This window comes from Rattus norvegicus, chromosome 12, assembly GCF_036323735.1.
Source record: "Rattus norvegicus strain BN/NHsdMcwi chromosome 12, GRCr8, whole genome shotgun sequence".
In the NCBI taxonomy this organism is placed as follows: Eukaryota; Metazoa; Chordata; class Mammalia; order Rodentia; family Muridae; genus Rattus; species Rattus norvegicus.
The window spans coordinates 14,041,838-14,066,437 of record NC_086030.1 but is presented as its reverse complement, the minus strand read 5'-3'; the positions used below and the strand labels follow the sequence as shown (position 1 = coordinate 14,066,437).

General features: G+C 40.4%; 2 protein-coding genes across 3 annotated transcripts in view; one reads left to right on the top strand and one right to left on the bottom strand.

Moving 5' to 3' along the window:
* Hint1l2 (histidine triad nucleotide binding protein 1 like 2) overlaps positions 1–24,600 on the top strand; it is an 865,401-nt gene that overhangs the window by 581,224 nt on the left and 259,577 nt on the right. The window lies entirely within an intron of this gene.
* Cyp3a18 (cytochrome P450, family 3, subfamily a, polypeptide 18) overlaps positions 22,253–24,600 on the bottom strand; it is a 49,874-nt gene continuing 47,526 nt past the window's right edge. The window contains exon 10 of one of the 2 annotated variants that reach the window (XM_039089108.2): positions 22,253–22,765. In XM_039089108.2, the coding sequence (XP_038945036.1) occupies positions 22,688–22,765 (78 nt within the window). In that variant the 3' untranslated portion in view covers positions 22,253–22,687. The remainder of the gene's footprint in view (positions 22,766–24,600) is intronic. The other variant, NM_145782.2, reaches the window with a different exon arrangement.

The window sequence follows — 24,600 nt, the reverse complement described above, 5'->3', positions numbered from 1 at the left end:
CTGAAAGAAACAGACCGGATAAACAGTTCTCTGCACCCAAATCCCGTGGGAGGGAGAGCTAAACCTTCAGAGAGACAGACAAGCCTGGGAAACCAGAAGAGACTGCTCCCTGCACACACATCTCGGACGCCAGAGGAAAAAGCCAAAGACCATCTGGAACCCTGGTGCACTGAAGCTCCCGGAAGGGGCGGCACAGGTCTTCCTGGTTGCTGCCGCTGCAGAGAGCCCCTGGGCAGCACCCCACGAGCAAACCTGAGCCTCGGGACCACAGGTAAGACCAAATTTTCTGCTGCAAGAAAGCTGCCTGGTGAACTCAAGACACAGGCCCACAGGAACAGCTGAAGACCGGTAGAGAGGAAAAACTACACACCCGAAAGCAGAACACTCTGTCCCCATAACTGACTGAAAGAGAGGAAAACAGGTCTACAGCACTCCTGACACACAGGCTTATAGGACAGTCTAGCCACTGTCAGAAATAGCAGAACAAAGTAACACAAGAGATAATCTGATGGCGAGAGGCAAGCGCAGGAACCCAAGCAACAGAAACCAAGACTACATGCCATCATCGGAGCCCAATTCTCCCACCAAAACAAACATGGAATATCCAAACACACCAGAAAAGCAAGATCTAGTTTCAAAATCATATTTGATCATGATGCTGGAGGACTTCAAGAAAGACATGAACACACTTAGGGAAGCACAGGAAAACATTAATAAACAAGTAAAAGCCTACAGAGAGGAATCGCAAAAATCCCTGAAAGAATTCGAGGAAAACACAATCAAACAGTTGAAGGAATTAAAAATGGAAATAGAAGCAATCAAGAAAGAACACATGGAAACAACCCTGGATATAGAAAACCAAAAGAAGAGACAAGGAGCTGTAGATACAAGCTTCACCAACAGAATACAAGAGATGGAAGAGAGAATCTCAGGAGCAGAAGATTCCATAGAAATCATTGACTCAACTGTCAAAGATAATGTAAAGCGGAAAAAGCTACGGGTCCAAAACATACAGGAAATCCAGGATTCAATGAGAAGATCAAACCTAAGGATAATAGGTATAGAAGAGAGTGAAGACTCCCAGCTCAAAGGACCAGTAAATATCTTCAACAAAATCATAGAAGAAAACTTCCCTAACCTAAAAAAAGAGATACCCATAGACATACAAGAAGCCTATAGAACTCCAAATAGATTGGACCAGAAAAGAAACACCTCCCGTCACATAATTGTCAAAACACCAAACGCACAAAATAAAGAAAGAATATTAAAAGCAGTAAGGGAAAAAGGTCAAGTAACATATAAAGGGAGACCTATCAGAATCACACCAGACTTCTCGCCAGAAACTATGAAGGCCAGAAGATCCTGGACTGATGTTATACAGACCCTAAGAGAACACAAATGCCAGCCCAGGTTACTGTATCCTGCAAAACTCTCAATTAACATTGATGGAGAAACCAAGATATTCCATGACAAAACCAAATTTACACAATATCTTTCTACAAACCAAGCACTACAAAGGATAATAAATGGTAAAGCCCAACATAAGGAGGCAAGCTATACCCTAGAAGAAGCAAGAAACTAATCGTCTTGGCAACAAAACAAAGAGAATGAAAGCACACAAACATAACCTCACATCCAAATATGAATATAACGGGAAGCAATAATCACTATTCCTTAATATCTCTCAATATCAATGGCCTCAACTCCCCAATAAAAAGACATAGATTAACAAACTGGATACGCAACGAGGACCCTGCTTTCTGCTGCCTACAGGAAACACACCTCAGAGACAAAGACAGACACTACCTCAGAGTGAAAGGCTGGAAAACAACTTTCCAAGCAAATGGTCAGAAGAAGCAAGCTGGAGTAGCCATTCTAATATCAAATAAAATCAATTTCCAACTAAAAGTCATCAAAAAAGATAAGGAAGGACACTTCATATTCATCAAAGGAAAAATCAACCAAGATGAACTCTCAATCCTAAATATCTATGCCCCAAATACAAGGGCACCTACATACGTAAAAGAAACCTTACTAAAGCTCAAAACACACATTGCACCTCACACAATAATAGTGGGAGATTTCAACACCCCACTCTCATCAATGGACAGATCATGGAAACAGAAATTAAACAGTGATATAGACAGACTAAGAGAAGTCATGAGCCAAATGGACTTAACGGATATTTATAGAACATTCTATCCTAAAGCAAAAGGATATACCTTCTTCTCAGCTCCTCATGGTACTTTCTCCAAAATTGACCATATAATTGGTCAAAAAACGGGCCTCAACAGGTACAGAAATATAGACATAATCCCATGCGTGCTATCGGACCACCACGGCCTAAAAATGGTCTTCAATAACAATAAGAGAAGAATGCCCACATATACGTGGAAATTGAACAATGCTCTACTCAATGATAACCTGGTCAAGGAAGAAATAAAGAAAGAAATTAAAAACTTTTTAGAATTTAATGAAAATGAAGATACAACATACTCAAACTTATGGGACACAATGAAAGCTGTGCTAAGAGGAAAACTCATAGCGCTGAGTGCCTGCAGAAAGAAACAGGAAAGAGCATATGTCAGCAGCTTGACAGCACACCTAAAAGCTCTAGAACAAAAAGAAGCAAATACACCCAGGAGGAGTAGAAGGCAGGAAATAATCAAACTCAGAGCGGAAATCAACCAAGTAGAAACAAAAAGGGTCATAGAAAGAATCAACAGAACCAAAAGTTGGTTCTTTGAGAAAATCAACAAGATAGATAAACCCTTAGCCAGACTAACGAGAGGACACAGAGAGTGCGTCCAAATTAACAAAATCAGAAATGAAAAGGGAGACATAACTACAGATTCGGAGGAAATTCAAAAAATCATCAGATCTTACTATAAAAACCTATATTCAACAAAATTTGAAAATCTTCAGGAAATGGACAATTTCCTAGACAGATACCAAGTATCGAAGTTAAATCAGGAACAGATAAACCAGTTAAACAACCCCATAACTCCTAAGGAAATAGAAGCAGTCATTAAAGGTCTCCCAACCAAAAAGAGCCCAGGTCCAGACGGGTTTAGTGCAGAATTCTATCAAACCTTCATAGAAGACCTCACACCAACATTATCCAAACTATTCCACAAAATTGAAACAGATGGAGCACTACCGAATTCCTTCTACGAAGCCACAATTACTCTTATACCTAAACCACACAAAGACACAACAAAGAAAGAGAACTTCAGACCAATTTCCCTTATGAATATCGACGCAAAAATACTCAATAAAATTCTGGCAAACCGAATTCAAGAGCACATCAAAACAATCATCCACCATGATCAAGTAGGCTTCATCCCAGGCATGCAGGGATGGTTTAATATACGGAAAACCATCAACGTGATCCATTATATAAACAAACTGAAAGAACAGAACCACATGATCATTTCATTAGATGCTGAGAAAGCATTTGACAAAATTCAACACCCCTTCATGATAAAAGTCCTGGAAAGAATAGGAATTCAAGGCCCATACCTAAACATAGTAAAAGCCATATACAGCAAACCAGTTGCTAACATTAAACTAAATGGAGAGAAACTTGAAGCAATCCCACTAAAATCAGGGACTAGACAAGGCTGCCCACTCTCTCCCTACTTATTCAATATAGTTCTTGAAGTTCTAGCCAGAGCAATCAGACAACAAAAGGAGGTCAAGGGGATACAGATTGGAAAAGAAGAGGTCAAAATATCACTATTTGCTGATGACATGATAGTATATTTAAGTGATCCTAAAAGTTCCACCAGAGAACTACTAAAGCTGATAAACAACTTCAGCAAAGTGGCTGGGTATAAAATTAACTCAAATAAATCAGTTGCCTTCCTCTATACAAAAGAGAAACAAGCCGAGAACAAAATTAGGGAAACGACACCCTTCATAATAGACCCAAATAATATAAATTACCTCGGTGTGACTTTAACCAAGCAAGTAAAAGATCTGTACAATAAGAACTTCAAGACACTGAGGAAAGAAATTGAAGAAGACCTCAGAAGATGGAAAGATCTCCCATGCTCATGGATTGGCAGGATTAATATAGTAAAAATGGCCATTTTACCAAAAGCAATCTACAGATTCAATGCAATCCCCATCAAAATACCAATCCAATTCTTCAAAGAGTTAGACAGAACAATTTGCAAATTCATCTGGAATAACAAAAAACCCAGGATAGCTAAAGCTATCCTCAACAATAAAAGGACTTCAGGGGGAATCACTATCCCTGAACTCAAGCAGTATTACAGAGCAATAGTGATAAAAACTGCATGGTATTGGTACAGAGACAGACAGATAGACCAATGGAATAGAATTGAAGACCCAGAAATGAACCCACACACCTATGGTCACTTGATTTTTGACAAAGGAGCCAAAACCATCCAATGGAAAAAAGATAGCATTTTCAGCAAATGGTGCTGGTTCAACTGGAGGGCAACATGTAGAAGAATGCAGATCGATCCATGCCTATCACCCTGTACAAAGCTTAAGTCCAAGTGGATCAAGGACCTCCACATCAAACCAGACACACTCAAACTAATAGAAGAAAAACTAGGGAAGCATCTGGAACACATGGGCACTGGAAAAAATTTCCTGAACAAAACACCAATGGCTTATGCTCTAAGATCAAGAATCGACAAATGGGATCTCATAAAACTGCAAAGCTTCTGTAAGGCAAAGGACACTGTGGTTAGGACAAAACGGCAACCAACAGATTGGGAAAAGATCTTTACCAATCCTACAACAGATAGAGGCCTTATATCCAAAATATACAAAGAACTCAAGAAGTTAGACCGCAGGGAAACAAATAACCCTATTAAAAAATGGGGTTCAGAGCTAAACAAAGAATTCACAGCTGAGGAATGCCGAATGGCTGAGAAACACCTAAAGAAATGTTCAACATCTTTAGTCATAAGGGAAATGCAAATCAAAACAACCCTGAGATTTCACCTCACACCAGTGCGATTGGCTAAGATCAAAAACTCAGGTGACAGCAGATGCTGGCGAGGATGTGGAGAAAGAGGAACACTCCTCCATTGTTGGTGGGATTGCAGACTGGTAAAACCATTCTGGAAATCAGTCTGGAGGTTCCTCAGAAAATTGGACATTGAACTGCCTGAGGATCCAGCTATACCTCTCTTGGGCATATACCCAAAAGATGCCTCAACATATAAAAGAGACACGTGCTCCACCATGTTCATCGCAGCCTTATTTATAATAGCCAGAAACTGGAAAGAACCCAGATGCCCTTCAACAGAGGAATGGATACAGAAAATGTGGTACATCTACACAATGGAATATTACTCAGCTATCAAAAACAACAAGTTTATGAAATTCGTAGGCAAATGGTTGGAACTGGAAAATATCATCCTGAGTGAGCTAACCCAATCACAGAAAGACATACATGGTATGCACTCATTGATAAGTGGCTATTAGCCCAAATGCTTGAATTACCCTAGATCCCTAGAACAAACGAAACTCAAGACGGATGATCAAAATGTGAATGCTTCACTCCTTCTTTAAATGAGGAAAAAGAATACCCTTGGCAGGGAAGGGAGAGGCAAAGATTAAAACAGAGACTGAAGGAACACCCATTCAGAGCCTGCCCCACATGTGGCCCATACATATACAGCCACCCAATTAGACAAGATGGATGAAGCAAAGAAGTGCAGACCGACAGGAGCCGGATGTAGATCGCTCCTGAGAGACACAGCCAGAATACAGCAAATATAGAGGCGAATGCCAGCAGCAAACCACTGAACTGAGAATAGGTCCCCTATTGAAGGAATCAGAGAAAGAACTGGAAGAGCTTGAAGGGGCTCGAGACCCCAAAAGTACAACAATGCCAAGCAACCAGAGCGTCCAGGGACTAAGCCACTACCTAAAGACTATACATGGACTGACCCTGGACTCTGACCCCATAGGTAGCAATGAATATCCTAGTAAGAGCACCAGTGGAAGGGGAAGCCCTGGGTCCTGCTAAGACTGAACCCCCAGTGAACTAGTCTATCAGGGGAGGGCGGCAATGGGGGGAGGGTTGGGAAGGGAACACCCATAAGGAAGGGGAGGGGGGAGGAGGATGTTTGCCCGGAAACCGGGAAAGGGAATAACACTCGAAATGTATATAAGAAATACTCAAGTTAATAAAAAAAATAAAATAAAAAAAAAAAGATTTCTACCAATGTAAGATTATGGCTACATGATGCTTTGTTTAAGAGTATATATAGTAATCCATCCCACATATTTCCTCCTTGTTCAAAATTATGACCATTTCCAAATTGTCCCTTAAAATGACAACCTATCAATAATTTATAAAATAACCATAAGCAGTCAAACCCAAGGTATTCTGATGATGAGTCTCCATGTCTTCTTCCTGTTGAACAGGAGCAATGAAGATCTTTTGAAAGGGCTGGAGAGAGGAGGGGTAGAAATATTAGAAATATTGGTTAGTCTTAAGAAAAGTAGCTTTAGCATCTGTTATCCAGTCACTGTGTATGTAGAAGGCTCGGGTATTAAATGAAGTTCTCGGATCTGTCTGAAAAGTTTGATGAAGGGATATCATCTGTAATCAGTGGCATTTCCTCTTCTCTTTCCCTGCTAACAGAAATACAGACCCTTTCTGCCAAAATAGTATGCCCTTGGTTGAGTAAACTGAGATCATAAAGGTATAGATTTATTTAATTTAGCAGGTTGACCTCTCTCCCAGAGGATTTTTATATCACAAATACCACCAAACTTCTAATTATCTTCATTTGGTAATTAAAACAAGTCAAAGCAGTTAAAGCAATCTAAACAATTACCTTCATCTAGTGAGACAGTTTGACCCTATTCTCACCTTCCTTTTTATTACACAATTAAGATTTTTAATGGATATATTTATTTACATTTCAAATGTTATCCTCTTTCCCTATTTCCTTTCCATAAACCTCCTATCCAATCCCACAACTCCATTCTTCTATGAGGGTGTTCCAAACCCCACCACCGACCCCTGGTGTCTATCCTCCCTGACATTCCCCTACACAGGGGCGTCCAGCCTTAGCAGGACCAAGGAAGGGCTTCTCCTCTCATAGGTGTCCATATCGCCATACTCTGCTACAGATGAGACTGGAGTCATGGGTCTGTCCATGTATAATCTTTGGATAGTGGTTTAAGTCCCTGGGAGCACTGATTGGTTGGTAATGTTGTTCTTATGGGATTGCAAGCCCCTGCAGCTCCTTGAATCATTTCTCTAACTCCTCCAAAGTGTACCCTATTTTCAGTTCAATGGCTGGGTGTGTGCATTTGTGTAGGATAATGTCATTATGAATGTGAAAGGAGGTACAAGATAGAACAAGTCTTGTTATTGGACAAGAAGGAAGAATGGGCAGGAGAAAAGTCTTAGAGAGGGTTAGGAGACTGGAGCAAGAGGAGAGAAGAGGCAGCTGAGAAAACATGAAGGTGGATGTTAGGATTTGTTTCTGCACATTTACAGGTTGTTATGAAAATTCTTAAAAGATGGATGTGTGCAAGGCTTTGTATGTCTAGGTGGGCAATTATATCTTATCAGTTGTATCACAATTGTGTTGTGTATTCTTTCATGTGGCTAATTAACTTAATTCAAGAGAGTTTGTGGTGGCTGGAGACACTGGGTCACCGCGGAATTTAGATGTGTTTCTCTGGCATATTGGCATTCTGCCTTGGTAACTAGTTGGGTAGAGAGATTGTTGCCAGAATCAGAGAGTAGCTATCAGCAGTATGATATGGGATGGAGCAAAGTGGGTGAGACGCATTTGCTGACAGTGATGTAGATATCTACCAGCTATCGTGGGGCACGATGGTGCCAGATCTAGAGTGCGATAAAAGACAGATTTTTTTTAATAATTTTACAGCAACAGGTGGCGCCTAACGTGAGGCGAGAATCCACTAGTAAGCCTAAGAGTTGAGAGAAAGTTTTATTTTCTAAGAGGGGGCCATCACCATGTTGAGTCACATGATTTCTCAAATGAAGGGAAATTTAAACAAAAAAAGCACAAACAGGCTTGCAAGCTATAGTTCTTCTCCTGTGATAAGTAGTGGCAGCTCAGAGAGTTAGAGATTAAAAGCTGCTTTTTTAGAAAATTTGTTTTTAAAAGTCTTTCAGAATACTTGTATTCTTCTAACGTGGGATCTATTGGAATTTTGGGTTAAAACCCTAGTTAGACAAGCTACTTCCTAATGACAGTTATTAGCAGAAGGTGATCAAGTTTGTTTTTAGAAGACAAGCATACAGAGATTACCTGAATCACATGGGTATTTTTATCCACGGTTCAGAACTTAGGTAGAGAAAATTAGTCATTGACTCCAAGTTGAGAGTTGTAATATTTACAATTCATTAAGGCTAAATTAAAATCTGAGGTTCCAGGTAGAGAGCTTGACAGATTCATATATTTTAGACGAAAGTCCTGGTTTGATAATTGTCTAATTATTGATATTAAAATTAATACAATGTGTTTAATTTGTTTTATAAATTATACTGCTAAAGGCCATATAGATCGATGTTGCCGGCTAGCAAGGGTTTGTGGTTACTTTTGATATTTACCACAACATGAAGCTCAGGTTCTCTAAACACGGCTCCATGCTAATTTGGGGTTAATTTCCTGATATGACAGATTAGAAAAGCCTAACAGGCTTGCACACTATTGTATAGCTTAATTCCTTTTCAAAAATTATTTAATCTTCATAATGGGTATGACTTTGGGTTTTATGGTGATATTATATCTCTGGGAGAGAGTACAAGATACAAGCTTTTCTGGTTACAGACTCCAAAACATGGTATTTTGGGAGAAAGGTTTTGTCTTTTTGTTTTTTGTTGGGTGTTTTTTTTTCCGTGGCATTCATTTATTTGGTTTTCCTGGTGAAAGGCATTCTGAGTGAGATGGGATCATGAGGCAGTTCCCATCTCTACTTCCCTGATGGCTAAGTATTTAAAACATATTTCCAAATATTAATCAACATTTGTTCCTCTCCTTTGGAGAACAGTCTATAAATTGCACCAGCTCATGAACTGAAGTATTCCGAATGGGAGTGATAATATCAGTAATTTTTTCATCTTTATTAAATTGGGTATTTCTTATTTACATTTCAAATGTTATTCCATTTCCTGGTTTCCAGGCGAACATCCCCCTAACCCCTCCACCTCCCCTTTTATAAAGGTGTTCCCATCCCCATCCTCCCCCCATTATCACCCTCCCCCAACAATCCCATTCACTGGGGGTCCAGTCTTGGCAGACCAAGGGCTTCCCCTTCCACTGGAGACCCTACTGCTATTCATTGCTACCTATGAATTTGGAGCCCCGGGTCAGTCCATGTATAGTCTTTGGGTAGTGGCTTAGTCCCTGGAAGCTCTGGTTGGTTGGCTGTTGTTTATATGGGATCTCAAGCCCCTTCAAGCTCTTACAGTCCTTTCTCTGATTCCTTCAATGGGGGTCCTGTTCTCAGTTCAGTGGTTTGTTGCTGGCATTCACCTATGTATTTGCCATATTCTGGGTATGTCTCTCAGGAGAGATCTACATCCAGTTCATCTCTCAGGAGAGATCTACATCCGGTTCCTGTCACCCTGCACTTCTTTGCTTCATCCATCTTATCTAGTTTGGTGGCTGTATATGTATGGGCCACATATGGGGCAGGCTCTGAATGGGCGTTCCTTCAGTCTCTGTTCTAAACTTTGCCTCCCTATTCCCTGCCAAGGGTATTCTTGTTCCCCTTTTAAAGAAGGAGTGAAACATTTGCATTTATACCTATTTATTCAGCTTTTTGTCCTGATGATGCACCAGGGTGTGGCTCTGCCCATATGATCTCAATGTTTGAGACTACCACTGCCCCTGCATACATCTGTCAGTCCTGAATGAATCTACTTTAATTGGTGAACCATGTTGTCTTTGCAACCATCAGAGGAGTCTCTTGAAGACCTGGTCTGGTGAACTGGATGTGGGCCAGGATGTATGAACAGTCATGCAGTAGCACTTTGAGATCTGGATCCAGTAGTAGGGTAGCTGTGTTCTGTGCAATTGGAGCCTAAAAGATTATTCTAGGAGGATTTAGTAGGCGATAGTGATAATGAGTCACTCTAGAGTTGGTGACCATTGATGAGGGGGCTGTTTGAGAACCCCTTCAATTAGCACAAATCATAATTATGGTAAGTCTCTGGCCCAATTACAGTTTGTCAACATCTTTGACCAAGAAGTTTGTTGCAGATATATTCATAAGCAAGGGGTCCAGCCTCTGGCTACTGAGTCTGATTTCTTTGAGAGGTAGGCCAGTGGTGGGTACTACAGCACAAGAGTATGCATGAATACCCCATTTGCCTCCAATAGAACTCATCTACAAAGAGGCAAAGGGGCTTAGTTACATCTGGAAATCCCAGCACTGATGCCTTCTTTAAAGTATCAAAGACTTTTTTTCAATGTCCCTCTGTCCACATAAAGTTTTCAGGAGTCTCTTCGGTGGCCTCATATAGCAGCTTAGCTATTTCTGCAAAGCCTGGTATCCAAACTATGCAGAATCCAGCAGTCCTCAAGGACTTCCTTATGTACCAGGGAGTTTGGGGTATTGGAAGGCACAGAACAGTTTCTTTCTTGGCCTCAGAAACCCATCTCTGATCTTTGTTTAATAAATATCTAAGATAGATCATCTGGTTGGCAGAGTGAAGATTTTTTATTGGAGACCTGATAACCCAAACTTCCCAGGGTCTCCAAGAGGTTCTGTGTTCCTTCAGGCACTTTTGCTTGGTTTCTGCTGTCACCAGGAGGTCATGAACATACTTCAAAAGAGTCATGTCAGGGTGCTGGGTTCTATACTCACTCAAGTGTCATGGATGGCCTCATCAAATATAGTAGGCAAGTTCTTAAATCCCTGGCATAGTCAAGTCCAAGCAGACTGTCTACTAAGCCTGAGCTCAGGATTATGCCACTGAAAGGCAAAGAGGTCTTGACTATTGCATGCCAAGTGTAAGCTGAAGAAAGCATGTTTTAAATCCAGTTCTGTATACCATTATTACTCCTGTGGAATGGCACTCAGGAAGGTATAACTGTTGCGTGGATATTCGTACCTGTTGAGTGGATACCCATACCTCATTTATTTGCCTGTTTTAAATCTTGTACAAGTCTATAATCATTAGTTCCAGGCTTCTTGGTGTCAGGAGAGGGGTGTTGCATGAAGATTGACATGGTCTCAAAATCCCCACATTTATAGACTCTTGGTCTTGGGGTGCTATAAGTTCTTTAGCAACTAGGAGCATGGGGTACTGTCAAACTTGTACAGGCTCAGCCCATGACCTGAACTCAATCCATATTGGGGTCTGATGTTTTACCTTCCAAACTCCTCCTGTCTCTGCCCACGCACTGGGGAAATGATTTAGTCAAGTAGGTATTTCATCCTCTGAGGTAGGGAGGGTCTCAGACAACCAGTATTCTTCAGATAGAAGGATAGTTGCATGAATATGCTGCCCTTCTTAATCTAATATATTGGCTCCTTCTGGGGAGAAATGTAATTGTGTCAACATGTTTGTGAACAAATCTCTCCCTAAAAGGGGGTATGGACTTTCAGGTACAACAAGGAATGAATAGGTTAATTTGCCCATTCCTAAGTCCACTGTTCTTTGACTAGTCTATGAGTATTGTTTAATTCCTGTTGCCCCATGGACTGAAAATCTTTTCAAGAAATTTCATCAACACATTTCTGCAAGACAGAATGCTGGATTCCACTCTCTACAAGTAAAGAGATAGGTTTCCTCTCCACTTTCAGGGTTGCTTCGGGGAAGATATATAAACCCAGTTCCCCCTAATGTTCTTTTTTAAGGACAAGATTGGATAGCCTTCTTCTTTTAGGGCTTTCCCTGTCCCAGTGGCCATCCTCCTTACAATAAGCACATTGGTTCTTTCTTATGTTCAGTTAGTCTTGATTCTTGGGTAACCCCCTTACTTCCTTCTTCTGCAGCTATCTGTTTTAGGTGTTTCATACAGACGTCTGGTTTTGCTGCAGTTGCCAAAAGAGTTCTTGCCAGTTCTCCAATCTGTTGCTTCTGTCCTCTAGTCTGATTTTCCTCCAAAGTCTCTCTTCCATTAAATATTCTCTCTGCATCTATCGCTAAGTCCAACAGACTCTTTTTCCTATTATTTCAGACATCTGGAGCTTTTTCTTACTATATAGGGATGTCTGATTGATAAAAGCTAAAGCAACTGCAGCCTTTGTTTCTGGTAAATTTCAGAACTCTTCCTTCTCAGACAACCCCAGTGATCTAATCAACCTCTAATAGACAGTCCTCTTCACTCACCACTCTACTTGGGATGATTGGCAACAATTTTTCATGTTACCCCACAGAGGGGAGAGAGAGAGAGAGAGAGAGAGAGAGAGAGAGAGAGAGAGAGAGAGAGGTATATTGTCAAAAAGTCTCCATGACCCTGTAAAAAAAAGCTGTGGGGATTTCAGTTTCTCACTTCCTAATGTCATATAATATAGCCAACTTTGTGGGTCATCTTGTGGCCATTTTAAGACCTCCCAGCAGAGACTGGTGGTAGAGCAAGAGCCTCCTTTTATCTTTAACTGTGTTAAAATCAGAGTCTGTGTGAACTATGGGGGGCAGCAAGCATCAGTAAATGCTTGGTTATTGGTGGGCTTCCCTGTGGGTCCAGGAACCAGCTCCTGGCTTCTGTCTGGATTCTCTCTCTCTCTCTCTCTCTCTCTCTCTCTCTCTCTCTCTCTCTCTCCCTCTCTCCCCTCTGTGAGGTAACATGAAAAATTGATGCCAATCATCCCAAGTAGACTGGTGAGTGAAGAGGACTGTCTATTAGAGGTTGATTAGATCACTGGGGTTGTCTGAAAAGGAAGAGTTCTGAAATTTCCAATTATGAAAGTCACTGGTGGTGAAGGGCAAATAAATATTCAGTTGATTCCCTTGGTTATCCACCCTCCCTGGTGCAAGGAATAGCAGGGCAACTGACATTAGCTCAAGTACTATCACCCATCAGATCTATGTCCCTGCAAAAAGCCCCCTTCTCACTGCCTATGATGGGGTTGCCTGCTGCTCAGCTGCCAGTGGGGTTCACTCTTCTGTATGTGGGGTTAAATAAGGTATGGATAGAAAAATAACATCATCCACTCTCACTTCTTGGAGAACCAGGTAGACGGGAGGCACAGAAGGAGACTTATGACCTAATACCTTTTATTTCATATCTTTCTACTTCTTGGTAGCCAAGACAAGAACTTCTGCTTATTGTCTAGGGATAAAAGGTCTAAACGAAGAGGGTGGGTCCTCAAGGAGGTCTCACCAAACTACTACATAAGGTATTTGGTCTAGGTGGCCAAATCTGGATTTAAAAATGATCCTCTTGGGAGTCCAGACACTGCCCAGACCTGAAGGGAACTGGTCAACAGTTCTCTGCACCCAAATCCTGTGGGAGGGAGATCTAAACCTTCATAGGGGTAGACACGCCTGGGAAGCCAGAAGAGAAAACACTCTGCCCACATTTCTGACTCCAGTGGAAAACACCTAGTGCCATCAGGGACTCCAGTGCACCGGGGCCACAGGAAAAGGTGGCGCAGGCACTCCAGGTTGCCGCCCTCACAGAGAGCTCAAAAGCAGCCCCCCACGAGCAACTTGAGCTGCGGGACCACAGATAACACCAACTTTTCTGCTCCAAGCGACTTACCTGATATACTCAGGACACAGGCCCACAGGAACAGTTGAAGACCAGTAGACAGGAAACACTGCATGCCTGAAAGCAGAACACTCTTCCCATAACTGGCTGAAAGAAAGTAGGAAAACAGGTCTACAGCACTCCTGACACACAGGCCTATAGGATGGTCTAGCCACTGTCAGAAATAACAGAACAAGGTAACACCAGAGACAACATGATGGCGAGAGGCAAGTGCAGGAACCCAAGCAACAGAAACCAAGACTACATGGCATCATTGGAGCCTAATTCTCCCAACAAAGCAAACACTGAATATCCAAACACACCAGAAAAGAAAGATCTAGATTTAAAATCACATTTGATCATGATGCTGGAGGACTTCAAGAAAGACATGAAGAACTCCCTTAGAGAAACGCAGGAAAACATAAATAAACAAGTAGAAGCCTATAGAGAGGAATCACAAAAATCCCTGAAACAATTCCAGGAAAACACAATCAAACAATTGAAGGAATTAAAAATGGAAATAGAAGCAATAAAGTAAGGACACAGGGAAACAACGCTGGATATAGAAAACCAAAGGAATAGACAAGGAGCCATAGATACAAGCATCACCAACAGAATACAAGTGATAGAAGAGAGAATATCAGGAGCGGAAGATTCCATAGAAATCATCGACACAACAGTCAAAGAAAATATAAAACAGGAGACACCGCTGGAACCTGAAGGAAACAGACCGGATAAACAGTTCTCTGCACCCAAATCCCGTGGGAGGGAGAGCTAAACCTTCAGAGAGGCAGACAAGCCTGGGAAACCAGAAGAGACTGCTCTCTACACACACATCTCGGACGCCAGAGGAAAAAGCCAAAGACCATCTGGAACCCTGGTGCACTGAAGCTCCCGGAAGGGGCGGCACAGGTATTCCTGGTTGCTGCCGCTGCAGAGAGCCCGTGGGCAGCACCCCACGAGCGAACTTGAGCCTCGGGACCACAGGTAAGACCAACTTTTCTGCTGCAAGAAAGCTGCCTGGTGAACTCAAGACACAGGCCCACAGGAACAGCTGAAGACCTGTAGAGAGGAAAAACTACACACCCGAAAGCAGAACACTCTGTCCCCATAACTGACTGAAAGAGAGGAAAACAGGTCTACAGCACTTCTGACACACAGGCTTATAGGACAGTCTAGCCACTGTCAGAAATAGCAGAACAAAGTAACACTAGAGATAATCTGATGGCGAGAGGCAAGCGCAGGAACCCAAGCAACAGAAACCAAGACAACATGGCACCACCGGAGCCCAATTCTCCCATCAAAACAAACATGGAATATCCAAACACACCAGAAAAGCAAGATCTAGTTTCAAAATCATTTTTGATCATGATGCTGGAGGACTTCAAGAAAGACATGAAGAACTCCCTTAGAGAACAAGTAGAAGCCTACAGAGAGGAATCGCAAAAATGCCTGAAAGAATTCCAGGAAAACATAAATAAACAAGTAGAAGCCCATAGAGAGGAGACACAAAAATCCCTGAAAGAATTCCAGGAAAACACAATCAAACAGTTGAAGGAATTAAAAACGGAAATAGAAGCAATCAAGAAAGAACACGTGGAAACAACCCTGGATATAGAAAACCAAAAGAAGAGACAAGGAGCTGTAGATACAAGCTTCACCAACAGAATACAAGAGATGGAAGAGAGAATCTCAGGAGCAGAAGATTCCATAGAATTCATTGACTCAACTGTCAAAGATAATGTAAAGCAGAAAAAGCTACTGGTCCAAAACATACAGGAAATCCAGGACTCAATGAGAAGATCAAACCTAAGGATAATAGGTATAGAAGAGAGTGAAGACTCCCAGCTCAAAGGACCAGTAAATATCTTCAACAAAATCATAGAAGAAAACTTCCCTACCCTAAAAAAAGAGATACCCATAGACATACAAGAAGCCTACAGAACTCCAAATAGATTGGACCAGAAAAGAAACACCTCCCGTCACATAATAGTCAAAACACCAAACGCACAAAATAAGGAAAGAATATTAAAAGCAGTAAGGGAAAAAGGTCAAGTAACATATAAAGGGAGACCTATGAGAATCACACCAGACTTCTCGCCAGAAACTATGAAGGCCAGAAGATCCTGGACTGATGTCATACAGACCCTAAGAGAACACAAATGCCAGCCCAGGTTACTGTATCCAGCAAAACTCTCAATTAACATTGATGGAGAAACCAAGATATTCCATGACAAAACCAAATTTACACAATATCTTTCTACAAATCCAGCACTACAAAGGATAATAAATGGTAAAGCCCAACATAAGGAGGCAAGCTATACCCTAGAAGAAGCAAGAAACTAATCGTCTTGGCAACAAAACAAAGAGAATGAAAGCACACAAACATAACCTCACATCCAAATATGAATATAACGGGAAGCAATAATCACTATTCCTTAATATCTCTCAATATCAATGGCCTCAACTCCCCAATAAAAAGACATAGATTAACAAACTGGATACACAACGAGGACCCTGCATTCTGCTGCCTACAGGAAACACACCTCAGAGACAAAGACAGACACTACCTCAGAGTGAAAGGCTGGAAAACAACTTTCCAAGCAAATGGTCAGAAGAAGCAAGCTGGAGTAGCCATTCTAATATCAAATAAAATCAATTTTCAACTAAAAGTCATCAAAAAAGATAAGGAAGGACACTTCATATTCATCAAAGGAAAAATCCACCAAGATGAACTCTCAATCCTAAATATCTATGCCCCAAATACAAGGGCACCTACATATGTAAAAGAAACCTTACTAAAGCTCAAAACACACATTGCACCTCACACAATAATAGTGGGAGATTTCAACACCCCACTCTCATCAATGGACAGATCATGGAAACAGAAATTAAACAGAGATGTAGACAGACTAAGAGAAGTCATGAGCCAAATGGACTTAACGGATATTTGTAGAACATTCTATCCTAAAGCAAAAGGATATACCTTCTTCTCAGCTCCTCATGGTACTTTCTCCAAAATTGACCATATAATTGGTCAAAAAACGGGCCTCAACAGGTACAGAAAGATAGAAATAATCCCATGCGTGCTATCGGACCACCACGGCCTAAAAATGGTCTTCAATAACAATCAAGGAAGAATGCCCACAAATACTTGGAAATTGAACAATGCTCTACTCAATGATAACCTGGTCAAGGAAGAAATAAAGAAAGAAATTAAAAACTTTTTAGAATTTAATGAAAATGAAGGTACTACATACCCAAACTTATGGGACACAATGAAAGCTGTGCTAAGACGAAAACTCATAGCGCTGAGTGCCTGCAGAAAGAAACAGGAAAGAGCATATGTCAGCAGCTTGACAGCACACCTAAAAGCTCTAGAACAAAAAGAAGCAAATACACCCAGGAGGAGTAGAAGGCAGGAAATAATCAAACTCAGAGCTGAAATCAACCAAATAGAAACAAAAAGGACCATAGAAAGAATCAACAGAACCAAAAGTTAGTTCTTTGAGAAAATCAACAAGATAGATAAACCCTTAGCCAGACTAACGAGAGGACACAGAGAGTGCGTCCAAATTAACAAAATCAGAAATGAAAAGGGAGACATAACTACAGATTCAGAGGAAATTCAAAAAATCATCAGATCTTACTGCAAAAACCTATATTCAACAAAACTTGAAAATCTTCAGGAAATGGACAATTTCCTAGACAGATACCAGGTACCGAAGTTAAATCAGGAACAGATAAACCAGTTAAACAACCCCATAACTCCTAAGGAAATAGAAGCAGTCATTAAAAGGTCTCCCAACCAAAAAGAGCCCAGGTCCAGACGCGTTTAGTGCAGAATTCTATCAAACCTTCATAAAAGACCTCATACCAATAATATCCAAACTATTCCACAAAATTGAAACAGATGGATCACTACCAAATACCTTCTATGAAGCCACAATTACACTTATACCTAAACCACACAAAGACACAACAAAGAAAGAGAACTTCAGACCAATTTCCCTTATGAATATCGACGCAAAAATACTCAACAAAATTCTGGCAAACCGAATCCAAGAGCACATCAAAACAATCATCCACCATGACCAAGTAGGCTTCATCCCAGGCATGCAGGGATGGTTTAATATACGGAAAACCATCAACGTGATCCATTATATAAACAAACTGAAAGAACAAAACCACATGATCATTTCATTAGATGCTGAGAAAGCATTTGACAAAATTCAACACCCCTTCATGATAAAAGTCCTGGAAAGAATAGGAATTCAAGGCCCATACCTAAACATAGTAAAAGCCATATACAGCAAACCAGTTGCTAACATTAAACTAAATGGAGAGAAACTTGAAGCAATCCCACTAAAATCAGGGACTAGACAAGGCTGCCCACTCTCTCCCTACTTATTCAATATAGTTCTTGAAGTTCTAGCCAGAGCAATCAGACAACAAAAGGAGGTCAAGGGGATACAGATCGGAAAAGAAGAAGTCAAAATATCACTATCTGCAGATGATATGATAGTATATTGAAGTGATCCCAAAAGTTCCACCAGAGAATTACTAAAGCTGATAAACAACTTCAGCAAAGTGGCTGGGTATAAAATTAACTCAAATAAATCAGTTGCCTTCCTCTATACAAAAGAGAAACAAACCGAGAAAGAAATTAGGGAAACGACACCCTTCATAATAGACCCAAATAATATAAAGTACCTCGGTGTGACTTTAACCAAGCAAGTAAAAGATCTGTACAATAAGAACTTCAAGACACTGAAGAAGGAAATTGAAGAAGACCTCAGAAGATGGAAAGATCTCCCATGCTCATGGATTGGCAGGATTAATATAGTAAAAATGGCCATTTAACCAAAAGCAATCTACAGATTCAATGCAATCCCCATCAAAATACCAATCCAATTCTTCAAAGAGTTAGACAGAACAATTTGCAAATTCATCTGGAATAACAAAAAACCCAGGATAGCTAAAGCTATCCTCAACAATAAAAGGACTTCAGGGGGAATCACTATCCCTGAACTCAAGCAGTATTACAGAGCAATAGTGATAAAAACTGCATGGTATTGGTACAGAGACAGACAGATAGACCAATGGAATAGAATTGAAGAACCAGAAATGAACCCACACACCTATGGTCACTTGATTTTTGACAAAGGAGCCAAAACGATCCAATGGAAAAAAGATAGCATTTTCAGCAAATGGTGCTGGTTCAACTGGAGGTCAACATGTAGAAGAATGCAGATCGATCCATGCTTATCACCCTGTACAAAGCTTAAGTCCAAGTGGATCAAGGACCTTCACATCAAACCAGACACACTCAAACTAATAGAAGAAAAACTAGGGAAGCATCTGGAACACATGGGCACTGGAAAAAATTTCCTAAACAAAACACCAATGGCTTACGTTCTAAGATCAAGAATCGACAAATGGGATCTCATAAAACTGCAAAGCTTCTGTAAGGCAAAGGACACTGTGGTTAGGACAAAACAGATTGGGAAAAGATCTTTACCAATCCTACAACAGATAGAGGCCTTATATCCAAAATATACAAAGAACTCAAGAAGTTAGACCGCAGGGAGACAAATAACCCTATTAAAAAATGGGGTTCAGAGCTAAACAAAGAATTCACAGCTGAGGAATGCCGAATGGCTGAGAAACACCTAAAGAAATGTTCAACATCTTTAGTCATAAGGGAAATGCAAATCAAAACAACCCTGAGATTTCACCTCACACCAGTGAGAATGGCTAAGATCAAAAACTCAGGGGACAACAGATGCTGGCGAGGATGTGGAGAAAGAGGAACACTCCTCCATTGTTGGTGGGATTGCAAACTGGTACAACCATTCTGGAAATCAGTCTGGAGGATCCTCAGAAAATTGGACATTGAACTGCCTGAGGATCCAGCTATACCTCTCTTGGGCATATACCCAAAAGATGCCCCAACATATAAAAAAGACACGTGCTCCACTATGTTCATCGTAGCCTTATTTATAATAGCCAGAAGCTGGAAAGAACCCAGATGCCCTTCAACAGAGGAATGGATACAGAAAATGTGGTACATCTACACAATGGAATATTACTCAGCTATCAAAAACAACGACTATGAAATTCGTAGGCAAATGGTTGGAACTGGAAAACATCATCCTGAGTGAGCTAACCCAATCACAGAAAGACATACATGGTATGCACTCATTGATAAGTGGCTATTAGCCCAAATGCTTGAATTACCCTAGATGCCTAGAACAAATGAAACTCAAGACGGATGATCAAAATGTGAATGCTTCACTCCTTCTTTAAAAGGGGAACAAGAATACCCTTGGCAGGGAAGAGAGAGGCAAAGATTAAAACAGAGACTGAAGGAACACCCATTCAGAGCCTGCCCCACATGTGGCCCATACATATACAGCCACCCAATTAGACAAGATGGATGAAGCAAAGAAGTGCAGACCGACAGGAGCCAGATGTAGATCGCTCCTGAGAGACACAGCCAGAATACAGCAAATACAGAGGCGAATGCCAGCAGCAAACCACTGAACTGACAATAGGACCCCCGTTGAAGGAATCAGAGAAAGAACTGGAAGAGCTTGAAGGGGCTCGAGACCCCATATGTACAACAATGCCAAGCAACCAGAGCTTCCAGGGACTAAGCCACTACCTAAAGACTATACATGGACTGACCCTGGACTCTGACCTCATAGGTAGCAATGAATAGCCTAGTAAGAGCACCAGTGGAAGGGGAAGCCCTCGGTCCTGCTAAGACTGAACCCCCAGTGAACTAGACTGGTGGGGGGAGGGCGGCAATGGGGGGAGGGTTGGGAGGGGAACACCCATAAGGAAGGGGAGGGGGATGTTTGCCCGGAAACCGGGAAAGGGAATAACACTCGAAATGTATATAAGAAATACTCAAGTTAATAAAAAAATAAATAAATAAAATGTAAAAAAAAGAAAGATAGATAGTAGATAGATTATATTGTTTATTAACATAAATATCATAAATGACAGATAAACAATGATAAATATCTTATATGATTGGTAAATAATATGATGGACAAATGATAGTAAATATACGATAGATAAATAGATGATAGTTTAGATGATTGATAAATAATATTATAGATAAATGATAGATAAAATAGATGATAGGTAGATAGGCAGATAGTTGATATATAAATAGATGATAGATAGATGATAGATAGATAGATAGATAGATAGATAGATAGATAGATAGATAGATAGATATAGACAGACAGATAAATGAGAAATAATATAAAGCAATGGAACAAAATCCCAACCTTTTAAATATTCTGACCTTTTAAAACCACTTCCTCGGGTTGGTGATTTAGCTCAGTGGTAGAGCGCTTGCCTAGCCAGCACAAGGCCCTGGGTTCAGTTCCCAGCTCCAAAAAAAAAAAAAAAAAAAAAAAAAAAAACCACTTCCTCCTTCAATTTAGCTTCCTGACAGAGAAAGATGAAATTCACCAAGTACAAAATTATTTTGGGGATATAAAGGATGAAATGCTGTATAACATTTTCTCCTATACCTTTGTTTAAAAGATAATTTATATAAAAAGAATAAAGTAACTGTGTCTTTTCTGAGATCAGAAAAAGAAAAAGAAAATAACATCCTGAGTGAGGTAACCCAATCCCAGAAAAACACACATGGTATGCACTTGTTGATAAGTGGATATTAGCCCAAAAGCTCAAATTACCCAAGATGCAATCCACAAACCACAGGATGCTCAAGAAGAAAGATGACCAAAATGCATATGCTCCAACTCCTTCTTAAAAGGGGGGAAATATCCATAGGAGGGGATATGGAGGCAAATCTTAGAGCAGCGACTAAAGGAATGACCATTCAGAGCCTGCCCCCACATGTGGCCCATATATATACAGCCACCAAAACTAGATAAGGTTGATGAAACTAAAAAATGCATGCTTTAAGGGCCACATAGATCTCTCCTGAGAGACACATCCAGAGCATGTCCAATTCAGAGGTCAATGTTAGCAGCAAATCCTCCAGTGCAGGGGAATGCAGAGGGTAAGGGGGGTAGATTGGGGGAGAACACCCGTATGGGAGAGGGGAGGGGATGGGTGCTTTTGGGCAGGAAACTGGGAAAGGGAATAACATTCGAAATGTAAATAAAGAAATATATCTAATTAAAAAGTGAAAAAATTCTTCACAGGCATGCCTGGAGACTCATCTCACTCCCAGGTGATTCTAGATTCTCTGATGTTGACAATACTAACAGCCATAGAGTCCAAAGAAGTCTAAGAAAACATGGACTTTCGGAGATGTGTGAGGAGAGAAACATAATGCTACGTCAATCCTAAGAACAAGGTTTCGTCTAAGCTCTATTATAAATACTTCAAATGTGGCAGAATTAAACCATGGATACATTTCTCAAGGAATGTGTCAAATCCAAAAGGGTCAACCTCACCTACCTTTTAGAGTCAAAACAGGCTCACATGAGTGTCATCAGAAAGTGTTAGTCTCTTGTTTTATTGATTCAGTGGTTTTGCAATTGATGTGTAGAGTGACAAAAGCAAATCACACATCTTGAAAGATATATTTATTTATATTCTTAATATCATATATTTTTACAAAGAGAAAATTTGCTACACATTTACTAACTGTCAATACAACAGTTTCTATTGATAGAACTCTAGAGAAACAGCTACTGCAGTTAGAATACAGAACTGATGGAACTAACTGGAATCTGTATAGATGGTCCACAAGAATCATATGATGAACCTCCACATCTACCATTGAGTTAATAATTTTCTTTGAATCATAAAATAGATGATACACCGCAGAGCCACTGAGCCTGTTCAGTGAATTTCTGAATACTCAGTAATCGAGGAAAATTGATGAAGCCTATATTATATTGCTCTTATTCTAATGTTAATTAAATTCTCTGGTGTTCTGTGAAACAGTCTCCTTGAAGATTATAACATGGTTCCTGAGGGAAATTCACTGTCCAAATCTGGGTTTAATCTCTTGACACAAGCTTTAGGATGATGGGTCCTTCTGGTTGGAAAATTGGTTGCCTACTGATCTTCAGAGGGATCTGCAGTAATTGAACAAAAATAATGAGAAGCAGTGAGTGAACCACCAGCAAGGACAGAAGCAAGGAGAACAGATATATTATGAACACAAATACATTGTATATCAGCATGTGTGATATCAGTCATTTATATCAGCCATCTATCCTGAGTTCTTTATACCTATGTATTCACTTTATGCCTATATATATTTATATAGTAAAAAGCCCTTATCTATTTTTATACAGGAAAGTGTTAATTGAACACATATTGTGTATACAGAGCCAGGAAAAATTTATGTTCATTTGTACTCTTTAGTGACTTAAACTTTAAGTGAAAAGGACATGTGAAATCGAGCATATGGAAAATGAATTTTGAAGTCAATATAAAGTTAATTTTACATTTTTTGAAGCATAAGGTAATCCTGAATAGGTATCACAATTTCACCTCTATGGAGAGGCTCAGCTATCAGTGTGCCTGGGCATCAGATTTGCCCACTTGGTTCAGTGGTAGACAAGGACTTCAGGAAGCTCTGACCCTTGTTATTTTAGCTTCCCACGGGTTGTGCGAAAGGTGACCTTCTGAGTAATTCAATGTTTTCATAATCATTTGACTCAGTTGCTTCAGTCTGGAGGGGGAAATCATCCACTGTAGCTACTTGGTCTCAGTACAAGGCAAAAAAAAGAAAGAAAATTGTCATGGGGGAGGGGTGTCAGACTGTGGGTGACTAAAACTTGTCAGATTTCTCCAAGCCATGCTTACTTTCAAAACTAAATACTTTGTCCATGTGCCCATCTAAAGAAATGCTTCCCAGTCTTACTAGACAGCTACACTGCAGCCATCGGCCACTAAAGTCCTCCTGGCCTGGCAATGAAACAGGAAATCAGTATGTATTCCATACATGTGTGTTGGAGCATAACCATCAGGCAGTGACATGCATAGAATCCCCATTGTCTTAGTCACTGTTCTAAGTCACTTGGTCAATTCTCGTCATGGTGAGAAGGAGCATGGTAATAAGTAGGCAGGTATGGTGCTGGAGATGAAGCTGAGAGCTGCATTTTGATCCACAAGCCAAGAGAAGAACAATACTGGGCCTAGTGTGGAGTTTTGAAACCTCAAAGCCCATCCCTAATGATGCACTTATACCAACAAAGCTACAACTATTTCTTCTCAAACAGTGCCAATCCTTGATGAATAAGCATTCAAATATATGAGCCCATGAGGGCCATTCATATTCAAACCACCACACCCATTAATGAGAAATAAGACATTACATAGTTTTGAAATGAGATATTTGTCTTTAAGTTCTTCAGGAAAGATGTTTCAATGTTCTACATGTCCTATCTTGTTATTCTAACATTTTATTAGAATAATAACTTGGGTTGTGTGCATGTTCTCTAAAGACATACATAAAAATATTCACCTACATATGTTAGTTAAAATTTTAACAATAAAGTTTTAAGAACTCTTAAGACAACTGGCAACCACTCTTTAAAATATAGTGAAGAACTTTAATGTATATGTTTCCCAGCAAAGCACCACAAATACTTTATATAAGGGATGGTGTATTCTGCAATCCGAAGAAGATACAGAGAACTGAATTGGATGTTTTAGAGAAAAAGTATTGATTTGAATGAGCAACAGTGTGTGGGAACCAATTGTTGGGCTGGTCTTTTGTGCACTGTGTAAAGGTAGCCTTCATATTATTCTAATGCCAGCAGAGATCTGATTACAGGTTGGACTTTGCTATTGTTATTCTTGTGGCTGAATCATATTTTGTAAACACTCCCTCTTCTGATTGGCTTAATAAAGAACTGATGGCCTATAGCAAGCCAAGAAAGGAGAGGTGGAACTCCTGGGC